This window comes from Delphinus delphis, chromosome 2, assembly GCF_949987515.2.
Source record: "Delphinus delphis chromosome 2, mDelDel1.2, whole genome shotgun sequence".
Lineage (NCBI taxonomy): Eukaryota > Metazoa > Chordata > Mammalia > Artiodactyla > Delphinidae > Delphinus > Delphinus delphis.
In genome coordinates, this window is record NC_082684.1 from 15,983,859 (window position 1) to 15,997,937 (window position 14,079).

At 42.5% G+C, this 14,079-nt stretch overlaps 1 protein-coding gene across 4 annotated transcripts in view; it reads left to right on the forward strand.

Moving 5' to 3' along the window:
* The window catches only part of KCNK10 (potassium two pore domain channel subfamily K member 10), a 141,215-nt gene that overhangs the window by 87,176 nt on the left and 39,960 nt on the right, over positions 1-14,079 (forward strand). For all 4 annotated transcript variants that reach the window (XM_060004088.1, XM_060004090.1, XM_060004091.1 and 1 more), the window contains one exon: positions 3,610-3,727. In XM_060004088.1, the coding sequence (XP_059860071.1) occupies positions 3,610-3,727 (118 nt within the window). The remainder of the gene's footprint in view (positions 1-3,609; positions 3,728-14,079) is intronic.

Below are 14,079 nucleotides of genomic sequence, written 5' to 3' on the forward strand. Positions count from 1 at the left end.
TAAAGACTTAAACAAAAGAGCTTTTTTCTTTTGTCCAGTAAGTTGTCTAGGGGGTTTGCAACAGAAACCATATGTGGCCCACAATTACTATCTGACCTTTTCTGGAAAAGGGTTGATCCCTGGTTTAAAGAGTTTGAAATATCTCAGATCAATGAAGGCAAAATGTTACTAACAATGATTGACTTTTTCATTTGTAATCTAATTTATGGCAACCACTGTCTGCTTGTTGTTTTTTGTTGTTGTTGTTGTTTTTGCGGTACGCGGGCCTCTCACTGTTGTGGCCTCTCCCATTGCGGAGCACAGGCTCCGGACGCGCAGGCTCAGCGACCATGGCTCACGGGCGCAGCCGCTCCATGGCATGTGGGATCCTTCCGGACTGGGGCACGAACCCGTGTCCCCTGCAGCGGCAGGCGGACCCTCAATCACTGCGCCACCAGGGAAGCCCCTGTCTGCTTGTTTTAACAGAGCTTTATGGGCATTATTTAGGATGAATATAATCCCACTGCAATATTTAATTGTGTCTGGCAATATTCACATGGGGTTATTACGATTTTGTCCAGGGAATGGAGACTCTAGAAGTAGCTCATATTTCTGTCACCTCCGTCTGAAGCCCCTACCTTCCTCACCACAGCTCACCTGATTGAAATCTCTTGCTACCCTCTCCCCTGGCCTGAAGGAGTTTGGCAGGGTGAGCTCAGGAAGGGCTGTTGAGGAATTTTCCACCTTATTCTGTGCATGCTGAGAGTAGGGAAGGATTTCCAGCAAGGGAGTGTGTGATCAAAAGCCCGTTAAATGTATGGGTGCAGAAGCGTAAGTCCTGGGATGGAGGCATTTTGTGGAGGCTACAAGGTACAAACTGAACCTCCTGGAAGAAATGGGGCCCAGATTAGACCCTGAAGGGTGGGCACCTTGGTGGGAGGGCAAAGCAAAGTTCCAGAAGTATGAGGGGATGTCTCATAGCGTTTCCTGCCCAGGGCTGGAGGCTTTTATAGTATAGTGTGAGATGAGGTTGGAGCATCAATGTGGCCAAGGCACTGGGAATTTTAAGGTGTATGGAATTCCAAATCTGGTAGCCAGTGAGGAGTCATTGTTATTTATTTTTAAAAGGAGCCGTGTGTGTGTGTGTGTGCGCGCGTGCGTGTGTGTGTGTGTGTGTTGGGGGACAGTGAAATGACAGTCACAAAATTGTCAACTATTTGTTAAACCCTGACACAGTGCTGGGCGTTGGGCTCAGCGTATGACATGAATCATCTCATTTAATCCTCACAACGACTCTGTGGGGGAAGGCATTGTTATCTCCAGTTTGCAAATGAGGAAATTTGGGCTTAGAGAGGTTAAAATAACTTGCCCACTCTCTCGCTTTGTCACAGTTTACCCTTCCGCCTCCTCATATCCTGAAGTCCATATATACACTACCAAACATAAAATAGATAGCTAGTGGGAAGCAGCTGCATAGCACAGGGAGATCAGCTCGGTGCTTAGTGACCACCTAGAGGAGTGGGATAGGGAGGGTGGGAGGGAGGGAGACGCAGGGGGGAAGAGATATAGGAACATATGTATAACTGATTCACTTTGTTATAAAGCAGAAACTAACACACCATTGTAAAGCAATTATACTCCAATAAAGATGTAAAAAAAAAAAAGATACATTAAAAAAAATAATAACTTGCCCAAGTGTCTGAGGTGATTAACGAGCAGAACCATGACAGTCTGACCCAGGAGCCCAAGCTCTTAACTCCTGAAACAAGGTCAGTGTAAAACATTCCAACAAAACAGAAAAAAAGAGAGTGAAAAGGAACTGAAACCCTGCCTCCCGGGAGTGACCACTTTGGGTGCCAGTCCTTTTAGACATCTTTCTATGTATATGCACAACAAGATGTATGCGTTTTGCATAACTTCTGCCAGGATTGGGTAAATCCTATGTCTGCAAATTTTACATAAATGGCAACATACTATATATGGATTTTTCCCCCCAATTTAAAACTAATTTTCTAATTTTAACAAGTGGATGTATAGTGTTAAAAAACAAAATTCAGGGACTTCCCTGGTGATCCAGTGGTTAAAACTTGGCGTTTCCACTGCAGGGGGCGTGGGTTCCATCCCTGGTCAGGGAACTAAGATCCTGTGTGCCACACGGCGAGGCCAAAAAATTAAAACAAAAACCAAAATTCAACCGAGTAGATTTGAAGATCTAATGGGCTTTATTCAATGATTTATGAATCAGGCACCATCCCATATAGCAGCTAGAGGGGTCCTCCCAGGGATTGTACAAAATGGAAGGTTTTTATAGGAAGAGAGTGGGGCAAAGGAGCTATTATCAAAAGAAAAGAAAGGATTATATTTTAGGTCAGGACATCTTTGGGGGGAGAGGGGGGAAGGAATAGCAGGGGTTTTAGCATGCACATTACCTCTTTTCCTCTGGGGGACGGAACAGGTCCATGAGACAGGCTGCCTCATTGGTGCTGACCAGAAAATTCCAGACTGGTTGATTAAGATTACATTTCTGGATAGACCTAGAAAATATTATATTTAGCGAGGTAACTCAGACAGAGAAAGACAAGTACTACATGATATCATTTATATGTGGAATCTAAAGATAATACAAATGAGTCTATATACAAGACAGAAATAGACTCACAGACACAGAACACAAACTTACAGTTACCAAAGGGGAGAGAGAGGGAGGGAGGTACAAATTAGGAGTATGGGATTAACAGATACAAACTACTATACATAAAATAGAGAAGCACAAGGATTCAGCACAGGGAACTATATTCAGTATCTTGTTATAACTTATAATGGAATATAATCTGAAAAACAATAACTAAATCACCTTGCTGTACACCTGAAACTGACACAATATTGTAAATCAACTATACTTCACTAAAAGAAAAGAATAAATAGTAAAAAAAGATTACATTTCTGGGGAAGGTCGTAACTGCAGTAAAGTCAGGTATCAAGTGCAGCTTTGATACCATGGACTTTAGCACAAGTGGTGCCATTTGGGCCTGTGCTTTTCTCTGTAACAATAGTATTTCATCGTATGACGGTACCCTCATCCACGTAACCAGTCCTTTATAGATCATTGCAGGTTCTGGAGCAAGGAAATCTTAGTAAGCTTTTTTTTTTTTATAAACTTATTTTAAATTGCTTTCTTCTCACACCTTTGGGAAGCTCATGTGCCTACATTTATTACTTTTGTTTGTTCACTCATTTCTTACTTTTTAAAGCAATCTTTTTTAAAAAACGTATTTATTTTATTTATTTATTCTTTTTGGCTGCCTTGGGTCTTTGTTGCTGAACGCGGGCTTTCTCTAGTTGTGGCGAGCGGGGGCTACTCTGCGTTGCGGTGTGTGGGCTTCTCATTGTGGTGGCTTCTCTTGTTGCGGAGCACGGGCTCTAGGCACGTGGGCTTCAGAAGTTGCAGCACGTGGGCTTCAGTAGTTGCAGCACGCGGGCTCAGTAGTTGTGGCGCATGGGCTTAGTTGCTCCGCGGCACGTGAGATCTTCCTGGATTTATTGGCAGACGATCCTTAACCACTGTGCCACCAGGGAAGCCCCTTGGTAAGCTTTTTCACTGAACCTCATGCTTTCTCACTTTCCTTGCAGCATGCTCTTGACGCTGACAACGCAGGAGTAAGCCCCATAGGAAACTCTTCTAACAACAGCAGTCACTGGGACCTCGGAAGTGCCTTTTTCTTTGCTGGAACTGTCATCACCACCATAGGTATCAATGTATTTGCAAGTATCTTTTCCTCTGCAGGCCCTCCTGAGGAATGGCACTAAAATCAACATTTTGTCCTCATAGAATACATGGCAGCCGGAGGTTCAAAGGAGGCTGAGGAAACACTGTCAGATTAATGCAGTACTTGTGTGGTGGCTTTCAATAAAAGGCAGAGCAGAATGAAGAATTTCACTTTTCAAAATGAAAGACTAGGGAAACTTTCGTTTGAAAGGACCTCATGGAAAGGTTAGGGTAAAAAATGAACCTCTGAACGATCAGTTGATCTCTGATTGCTCAGTTGAGCTCAAATTCTTTTTTAAAAAGTGTACTTTTTATTGACGTTATACATTAAACAGCCAAACTGTGTTCCACAAAGTTTGTTATGTAAAACAGCAGTCTCTGCCCCTCTCCTCTTTTTCACCTCCCCTGGGGCAACCCCTTTCATTTCTTTTGCATGATTATTTTGATATTCATCTCCATGTCTTTAAATGTCACATTGGTATTACACTTCCCGAATTTTATTTTAGAGGTGATTTCTTGACTTCCCATTGTGGAAGATGAGGAATCAGTTCTCTTTTTCCTCCCCGCCCCACTGTAGAAGAGCTCTCTTCCTGTCCTCTTTCCTTCCCAGTATAGTTTGATTAGATCAAAAGTGAATGTGAGTAGTTGCATTATTTTGCTAGGTAAATGCTCCTCTTCCAAACTGATCGTAAGGCGAGCTATGATTACTTCCTTCCTGCACCAATTTTTGTCTTGTGTCAATTTTTGTGTGTGTCTTTTTTCTTATACTTGGGGAGTTTTGTATTTTTGCCATAGGGATTAAACGATTTGTCATAGGGGTTAACTTTATAATTATAATCGCATATAATAACCTTAGTGTTCTATTCTTTAAGTAGTATCTATTAGTTCCTTATTATGGGTGACGGCATCTCTTCTCTTTCTCCACCACACAATTTTAGTTGACACCATCCTTTTAATGTTTACTTTTACATTATTAAATATGCTTAGGCTTCTATTAGAAGAATTGCCCGCTTTAATAACTCTTGGCTCTGAATTATTATATATAATGCAGTCAGGGAACTTACTCAGCATCTCAACTTCTTTTCTTCTTCCACTATCAATTATTACTCATTGTATCATTCTGTAACATCAGGGTGTATATTTCACATTCTGCTATTCTGTTCTGCTACCTGGGCACTCCCATTTGTTTTAGTCATAGTTCTACAGTTAAGTATTGTCGCTCTTCATCTCTAGCCCTGGTTTTCATCACGGTTTTGCTATAGTTTTTGTCACCATCACTTGCTTGGCTGAAACTCTTCTTCAGGTAGTTGCTTTAAGAATGGCTCCAGGGAGCAATATTCCCTGGGTTCTTGTGTTGTTCAAAATGGTCTTATACTTGGAGGGCAGTTTGGCTGGAAATGAAACCCTTGACTCACATGTTCTTTTTTAAGGATCTTGTTGGATCTCCACTTTCTCCCAATGCTTATGTTGCTGTGGAGAAACCTGATGCCAGACAATTTTTTCCCTTTTACAAGTGACTTGATCTTTCTGCTCAGCTACTCAAAAGATTATTTCTTTATCTTTCATCTGATAACACTACCAGGTTTTGTCCCTTTTATTTCAGGAAAGTTTTCTTGATTGCTATTTTTAAACATTTTCTCTGCTGTGTGATTTTGGTTCTGTTCTTTGGGAATTCCAGTTATACATCTATCATCACTTCTTTGCTTGTCTTCTATGTCTAGTGTTTTCCCTCTACTCCTTTTTATCTTTAAAATTTGGTTTTCGACTGGTTAGTATTATCTTCTTTTTTTTGTTATTTTTTCACAGTGCCTACTCTGCCATGTGCTTCTTCCAATTTTGTTTTCATTTTTATGAGCATTAGGGGACTTTTTTCTTTCCTACTTTTTCCCTGCATTCTATTAGCTCAGCTCACATTTCATCTGCACTTGTCATCTCACCATTTCCTCCCTGATTTCTTGCATCTTTGTGGTTTCTCTGTGATGACTCTTAGAGGTGATTACTTCATAGTTGTTTACACTTTTCGTCTGGTTGGGGCAACATTTTTCTGCTGAGTGTCTCACATTCACTGGTAAGTTTTGCTGCTCTTTCACATTTTTTAAAAACGGAAGCTTTATATTTATGCTGGGCCAGTTTCTCTCTTTTTAATTTTTTATTATTTTTTCGGCTGCGTTGGGTCTTCGTTGCTGTGTGTGATCTTCCTCTAGTTATGGCGAGCAGGGGCTGCTCTTTGTTGCGGTGCATGGGCTTCTCATTGCGGTGGCTTCTCTTGTTGCGGAGCACAGGCTGTAGGTGCACGGGCTTCAGTAGTTGTGGCGTGCAGGCTCAATAGTTGTGGTTCGTGGGCTCTAGAGTGCAGGCTCAGTAGTTGTGGCGCACAGGCTTAGTTGCTCCGTGGCATGTGGGATCTTCCCGGACCAGAGTTCAAACTCGTGTCCCCTGCATTGACAGGCAGATTCTTAACCACTGTGCCACCAGGGAAGTCCCTGGGCCAGTTTCTTTTTCACATACTTGATGCCAAATGAACTGGATATTCCTGGACCAGCTCTCTGCTGAACATTTCCATGGTCTGGGGAGAGCAGAGCAGGGAGAAGCAGGTAACCTTTCTGGTAGCACATGCCAGGACTCTCCTCTTTCCTGTTGTCAGAGAGACAGAGTGCTTCCTGCAAATATGGCCCATCTGTGTTATTCTCTGTATAGCTCTGCCTCTTCTGTTTTTCTGGATCAGATCAAGTTTAGGGGGGCTTCTGCTGCTCTCCCTCTTCACCCTACATTCCATACTTGGTACATATAGGGATATCTTTTTTGAAGTTCAAGGTGAGACACTCACTTTCATAACTGGATTTTTGCAGGGACTTTCTGAGATTTGCCACCTATGGACCCTCTCATCATTCTCTGTACTTCTTCTCTGTATTATTTTCCCATATTGCTTCTGTGCAATCTCATCTTCTTTTGGTAATCCTTACGTATATTGTGGAATCTGTAGATTGCATCCCTCTCCCAGCTCTGCTGAAAAAGAGTTTGAGAGTTATCTGCCCTCATTTGCTAGTGAGGTAGTGAAGTCACACTACAATAAAAATTCTCATTCAGAAGAATGGGAGACACACAACAGTCACCGGTTCATAGCAATGTTGGACACACAGTGGGATGCTCTTCTACCCTCGAAGTGGGAGGATTCCTTCATTAACATTTGTTTATACGCTTTGGGAGGCAATCTCTCTCATAGCTCAAGTCTCTCAAATCTCATGGCTCTCTGAGGCCCAGCTCTGCCTTCTGGGAGGTTTCTCCCTCTTCCTTACTTCTTGGTGTTGGAGAGTATGCCTTTTGGGGGGATGCATCTTTGACGATTGGCTTCCTATTGGCACAAGTTTCAGAAGCTAAGCGTTGTTTAGAGGCACAGGATTCTGTTTATGGTCGTAGACCTCCTCTTTAGGGCCTGTGTTATTTTTACATCGGTGCCATCAGGAAAGTTATGTGCATTAAGAAAACTAGAGTCAGAGAGAATTGTCATTCCTTTTTAGAAAGCCTCTTAATCATGTGATGTACTAGGTTCACGCTTGCAAGTCTGCAAATACATGAAGATCAACTATGACAAGTAGTAGAGGTGTGCATTACACTGGTGAGTCTAGGGCCTAGAAACCTGTCAGACACTCCAGACCAGATTAGGTCATATTTGTCCTCAATCCCACAGCATCCAACAAAGGAAGCAGGGTGATACGGCGCCATTTGGTGTAATGGCAAACAGTGCTATGCACCTCAGCATCCCCCGAGGGCATCACTGTAGTAGAGCAGAGACCAATGTCAGGTTAGATTGTGTTCAGTGGTCTGGTTATTAAGATGGGGAAATGTGTCATGTGTTTCAGGGGGATTTCTAGTAAAATCATTGAAATTGAGAAAGTCTAGGCCACTTCAAGAAGTACATTTTGGAAAGTGCACCTCCAGTGCCCAGTATTGGACTCATGAGACCTTAGTGTATATTAAACAAAAAAGAAAATTCTAATATTCTTATTTTTATAAAATGGCTAAATCAGTGGCCTATATGATGCACTGAAAAACACCATAGCTACATTGGGATGCGTACCCATTTATCGTGTTAACTCATTAAGCTCCCAAGGGCTTGGTTTATTGAACAACTGTGTTCACTGACCCACATGACATTATGTAACTGAGGAATGGTGGTTCCAACCGCCTAATGAGGAACATTTGACGTGTAACGTCTCCTGCCCCTTTTAATGTGCTTACACTGGAATCTTTGAGTTTGTGCAAATGACTCAGTTTCTGCTGCTTGGCACCCATTCACTTACTCACTCTTGTCCTGATAACCATTTCCCTAATGGTCCCCTTCCCCACACTTGGCCCCCAGGCCACGGGAAGAATCATCTTGTCTAGACTCAGAAATCCAGTGCCTTTTGTTTACAATAACCAAGACATGGAAGCAACCTAACTGTCCATTGCCAGATGAATGGATGAGGAAGACGTGGTACATATATACAACAGAATACTACTCAGCAATAAACAAGTATGAAATAATGCAGCAACATGGATGGATCTAGAGATTGTCATACTAAGTGAAGTAAGTCTGAAAGAGAAGGACAAATACCGTATGATGTCACTTACATGTGGAATCTAATACATGACACATATGAACCTTTCTACAAAACAGAAACAGACTCACAGACATAGAGAACAGACTTGTGGTTGCCAAGGGGGAAGGGGGTGGGGCAGGGATGGACTGGATATTTGGGGTTAGTAGACACAAGCTATTACATATAGAATGGATAAGCAACAAGGTCCTTCTGTATAGCATAGGGAACTATATTCAATATCCTATGATAAACAATAATGGAAAAGAATATAACAAAAAGAATGTGTGTGTGTGTGTATATATATATATATATATATATATATATGTAACTGAATCACTTTGCTGTACAGCAGAAATTAGCACAACATTGTAAATCAACTATACTTAAATTAAAAATGTGAATTAAAATTAGATTAGAACCATAAAAATAAGAAACCCAGTGCCTTGCATGTGCGTGGCCACAGCCCTGAGTTCAGAGACAGACATGAGATCTGGATTAGGCCAATAAGCAAGTCAATTCCTGGGCTTTTGCTTGAGCTTTGGAGGAAGTGACTTCTCTTTCTTACTGGATGTAAATTGGGAAAAGGATAAGCCTGGGACCCTACCATTCATTTTTGTCCCTTGAGGGTTTTTCTGCCTAGAATTCAGCTAACAGTAAAGAAGCAGATTAACAGAAGAGGAGTGATAAGCGGGGTGCAGCTGGCATCCTTTGAGCTTGGAATGAAGCTACCCATGAAGAATTAAATAAATATTAAATATCCTGTTATTTACTGGGGTCTGTACATTTCTCTTTTTTCTTAAGCGAGTGTGCATTGGGTTTTGTCTCGCCTAAGGCTGAAAAATTCTAACCAATGCACACTTATGGCTCAGAGATCACAGAGGGCCAGTAAGTATCCTCTGACCTCATAGCCAGTGCCTGACCCTGCTGGCCACTGCAGCTGCCATCTCCCACCTTCTTTGGGCTACTTGCTCTTGATTTAAAGTCTTAGAGCTTCCTATTGGGTAAGCCCCTAAGTTCATATGCTGGTGTCCTGGCAACCTGGGATGCTGTTGCCTCTATAGTGAGAGGCAGGACGCTGTGTCATATCTGGGCAAAGGACAGAGACCTTTCCCAAAATATGAAAGAAGGTGGAGGCTGAACAGGAAACTACTACAAAACAAGCGTAAATCAAAAACAAACAAAAATAAAACCCAACCCAAACCACAAGTCCACTTCAGTATCATGGCTCAGTGTTAGTGTTAGAGATTGGGTCCTTTACTATTCAATGGAGAAAATGCTATTTTCTCTCTCACTTTGTCTTAATTGAAAAATAATGTGTTGTGAGTTGAACATCATTTAGCTGGCTAAGTTTTGACTCCAGGGCGGAGGGTCTTTAGAGAGTCATACCAGTAGAGAATTCTAAAGAAAACATAAGTACAATGTTAGTAAGAATAATGAAGTGAGGAAATAAGGTTTTTTTCCCCAGTTATTTAGTGGTAAATTCATTCATCACAAGTGGTAGCAAAGCTGATAAGAAAACTAAGAGCCTGCTAATTCTTCCCTTTCTTGCTGAGAAATTTTCCATCATTTAGGACACAGGCAGTAGAGCAGCTGGAGCTGAGGAGCGTTTTCATTATTTGTGAAATACGCATACATTAGCATGCTTGCTTGGTTTCACATAATGTGTGACATAATTCGGTAAACGTTTTCCCGTATTACTAAGGTTCTTCGAAAAACATAAGCTTTGATGGGTTCCATTGGCTCTACTCTCAATGCTGTCATCACATGTTGTTGGAGTCGTACGCAGTTTTTACTTATGTGATGGTGTAACAGCACGATGAAAATCTTTCTTCATGAATGGTGATCTTCATCTGTGGCTGTTTCCTTGGAAAGATCCCCCAGGGCTTGCTGTGTCAAAGGGCCTGGACCTTTTAAAGGCTTGCCGAATTGCTCTCCAGAATGACTCTCTTGAGTACTATGTACTATTCAGACACAGAAGAATGTGCTCATTATTTAGAATGTGTTAGAGAGATCTTAGGAATAATAGTCTTTTCCTGAAAAGCAGTGATATTACTCAGTATCAGAGGTCCCTTTTATATGAAAATATCAAAGCTTCTTTTTTTTTTTTTTAAATAAGGTTTTCTTGTGCTCAGATATACAGGAAGATCTCCAAGTGTATGGCAAAAGGGAGAACACTCAGGCTCTTTTCCAAACCAGGAGCCATGCCAGAAGACTAGACTGCTGTCTTTGTTGAGGTCACTGTGCACCCTGTTCCCTTTCTCGGTAACTAATTCTGATGTGAGAAAGTCCCACCTGCCTCAATTGTTGACTCTGCTGGTGGGTCTCCAGCAACTAGCTTTTCTAAGCTGGAGGAATGATACTCCTGCGTGCAGATTGTTTCCCACAAACCATCACATGTGGAAGGGCAGAAAATGATTGCGTTCTCACCAACAGCTATGGAATGCAGTTAGATGTCATCTTGGAGGCTTTTTTTTTTTTTTGTCTTGGCCACACTGTGTGGCATGTGGGATCTTATTTCCCTGATCAGGGATGGAACCCATGCCCCCTGCAGTGGAAGTGCAGAATCTTAACTGCTGGGCTGCCAGGGAATTCTCCATTTGAGGCATTTTTGGATTAAGTCACTTGGCTCTACCCATATCCTAGAGAGCCCCTCATCAGGTCCCAGATGGTAGTCGGTAACTGTGTTCCTTGCCTGGTGGCCTCAGTTAAGAGCTGTACTGGCCAAGGTACCGAGGCAGCTATTTCTACTTGACTAGCACTTGGATTGGACGTTTAGCCCATGGCTTTGGGAATAGCTGTCACTGCGGCTAACACTTACTGGGTGCTTACGAGGTGCCAGGAACTGTGCTCCACATACGTTATCTCACTTAGTTTCACGTTAACTGCATGAGGTAGGTACTCTTATTTGCCTTATTTTGCTAATGAGAAGACTGAGACCCAGGGATGTCAAGTAGCTTGTTCAGTATCTCAAGGTCGGTAAGCCATGGAGTCTAGCTTTATTCACCAGGACCAGCTACATAAGGCACAAGGCCCAGTGCAAAATGAAAATTCAGTCTTTTGCTAAAATAAAAAGATTAAGAAGGACAAAATGGCAAGGGCAGAGCGTTAAACCAAGCGTGGGGCCCTTCTGAGTATGGGGCTCCGTGTGACTGCACAGGCCACACGCCCATAAATGCACAGACAGTAGGCTTTGAGAACATGTACTCTAAACCAAATACCAGAGCTGAATAGCACATGGTTTGCCCAAGATTTGACTTTGGCATGTAAACAGCAAATGGAAGAGTTTCATGTGCACCACTCAGGCCTGAGTCCTCTTGAAACACCAGCTTTGTCTTTGGAAAGGGCTTGGGCTGTTTTCTAGCCAGGGGTGACCAGAGCTAAGCACTACCTTGGCCCTTCTCGTTCACAACAGAATGTTCTCTCTGGGCTGGTCATCTCCTGCCAAAAGTCACCAGAAGCCAGTTGGTGGAGGAGCTCCCGGAACTTCTTCTGCTTTATTTTCAATCCAGTTCTAATGTCCTGGGCTAGTTCTTCCTGACCATCTGCCTCTCACTTCCCAGCCTTTGCTGCCCCATCGATACCCACACCCCAAATCCAGCTGTGGGCCCACCCAAGCCACTGAGTCAGCCCAGCCTGGGGCACAGGCATTTTGTCTTTTGTCCTGGTGCTATAGGAGAACAATGGGAGGGAAAATAGGAACCAACCCTGTTTACTCCTGGGGCTTAGTTTTCCTGGAGACACATAGCTTAGAAACGATTCCTTCCCACAGAACACCTGGGGCAAGATGATAACTGTGGATCCTTACTGAGGGCTTATTCTTTGCATCATGCTTCACATGTATTTAATCTCCACAGGTTACTCATGCTTCACATGTAACTCTTTAAGCTATAAGGTAGGTGCTATTAATAGCTCCATCATTCAGTCACGGAAAGCAAGGCAGAAAGGTAGATTGCCCAAGATCTGAGAGTTCGTAAGTGGAAGAATCAGAACAGGAATCCCCGCAGTCTCGAGTTCTAGAGCCACTGTTATACCTTACTTCAAAGTTCTATCAAGCCTTCTGGAAGGATGGGCAGGGAAGTCTAGCAGGCCCAGTACAAATAGAGGCAAAATTCCAGGAATGTGGCCCTCTTGTTGCCTCCTGTTTAGAGCAAAGCTCTAAAATGTAGCTTCTGGAAATTTCTCAGAGTAACAGGGTTGAGGGTCAAACTGGAGAACCGTCTTTCCATATAGTTCATCAGAGGCAGGGGACACAGATACACACACACACACACACACACACACACACACACACACACACACTACAGCATTACTCAAGAACAGCAATTATTTTATGTCCGATGTGAGGTGATGGCCTGAAATATAGTTAAAGACTGATTTTGTTACCAAGTCCAAGCTTGCTCTGCTTGCCGCACGACAGGCCAATAAATCAGAGATGAGGTGTTGAGGCAAGGAATAATGAGTTTGACTTTGTTCAGAAAGGCAGACCGAGAAGATGGCAGACTAGTGTCTCCAATAAACCATCTTATTGGGGTTTAGATGCCAGTATAGCCTTGCAAATGTTCCCTGAAATGGCCAGCCTTAGGGTGGGGATGTTTTAATTTCTTCTTTCTTGCAGCCATCCATAGGTGGACAGGGTCTGGATGTTTCGCTGAACAAAGGCACTTGGGTTTAACATTCAGGCAGAGGGGCAGGGTTCCCTGAGGCAGGCCATTGTGTACAGACACTATCCTTTTAGTGAACAAAAGCAACAGGAAGCAAAGGTTCAAGTAAAAGAAACAGATCCAACATGTAGTCAGATTGGCTCTTCCCCGTTACAATTTGAATATTACTTCACTAGTGCCCAAGAACTTTGCTCTAATTTTATTTTAGTGTCTAGTCTGAGAAACACTGAACAAGTAAGGAGCTGATTGTAAGACTACTACTAACCCTTGGCATCGGTATAGCACTTTACAGTTCACTGATTTTCCCCACATTGTCCTTGAACCCCTCTAATACTAGGATTGGGGAGGTGAAGCGAGCCTACGGCCAACCAGGTAGAAGGAGGTGGTATCGGATTTGAGCCTCATCTTCCCACTTTTCTCTCATGCTCCTAAGATGACACTGGAATGTCCCCTGAGCACAGTCCTTACCCAAGTGGTGGGACAGATCCTCTCTAAAAGCTGGAGGAAGGGGTGCAGCCCCTGTTAGGGCTAATAAGAGGCCTATTAAGCAGGTGTAAAGCCTCAGTTTGTCTGCCTGTGTCTGCAGTGTGCTTCTTTCTGAGATATTCAGACTAAAGGAAAACCTATATTCCTTGACAGTAATCAGGCAATTATGAAACAGTCAAGCAAGAGTGATAAATGTTTCCACAAATTACCAGAATATTTCCAAGAGTCACCATAACTCTGCATAAAGTGGAGCTATATAGGCACATTTATTCCTTTTTTAATAGGGCTATCTTAATGTAAATTGGATTATTCTAGACAGAAATGCTTACAAAATGATTTTGTCCAAGTGAAAACACTTGAAAAAAGTTCTGAGAGCCTTTGGATTTTTTTGTGTTTTTTTGCACAATTAAATCAAAAATCATGGTGAGTAAAAGAAATGCAAGATTAGGAAGGCTTGCCTGAACAGTCATTTAAGAAATAGAAGCTATAATTTAGATGATTTGTGATAAGACGTTTGAATGATTGTGACTGGAAAATTGAAAGGGAAAATAACCAGATGACTCATCACCTAAAGGCAGAAAGCAACAGTGAGTTCTCCAGGCCT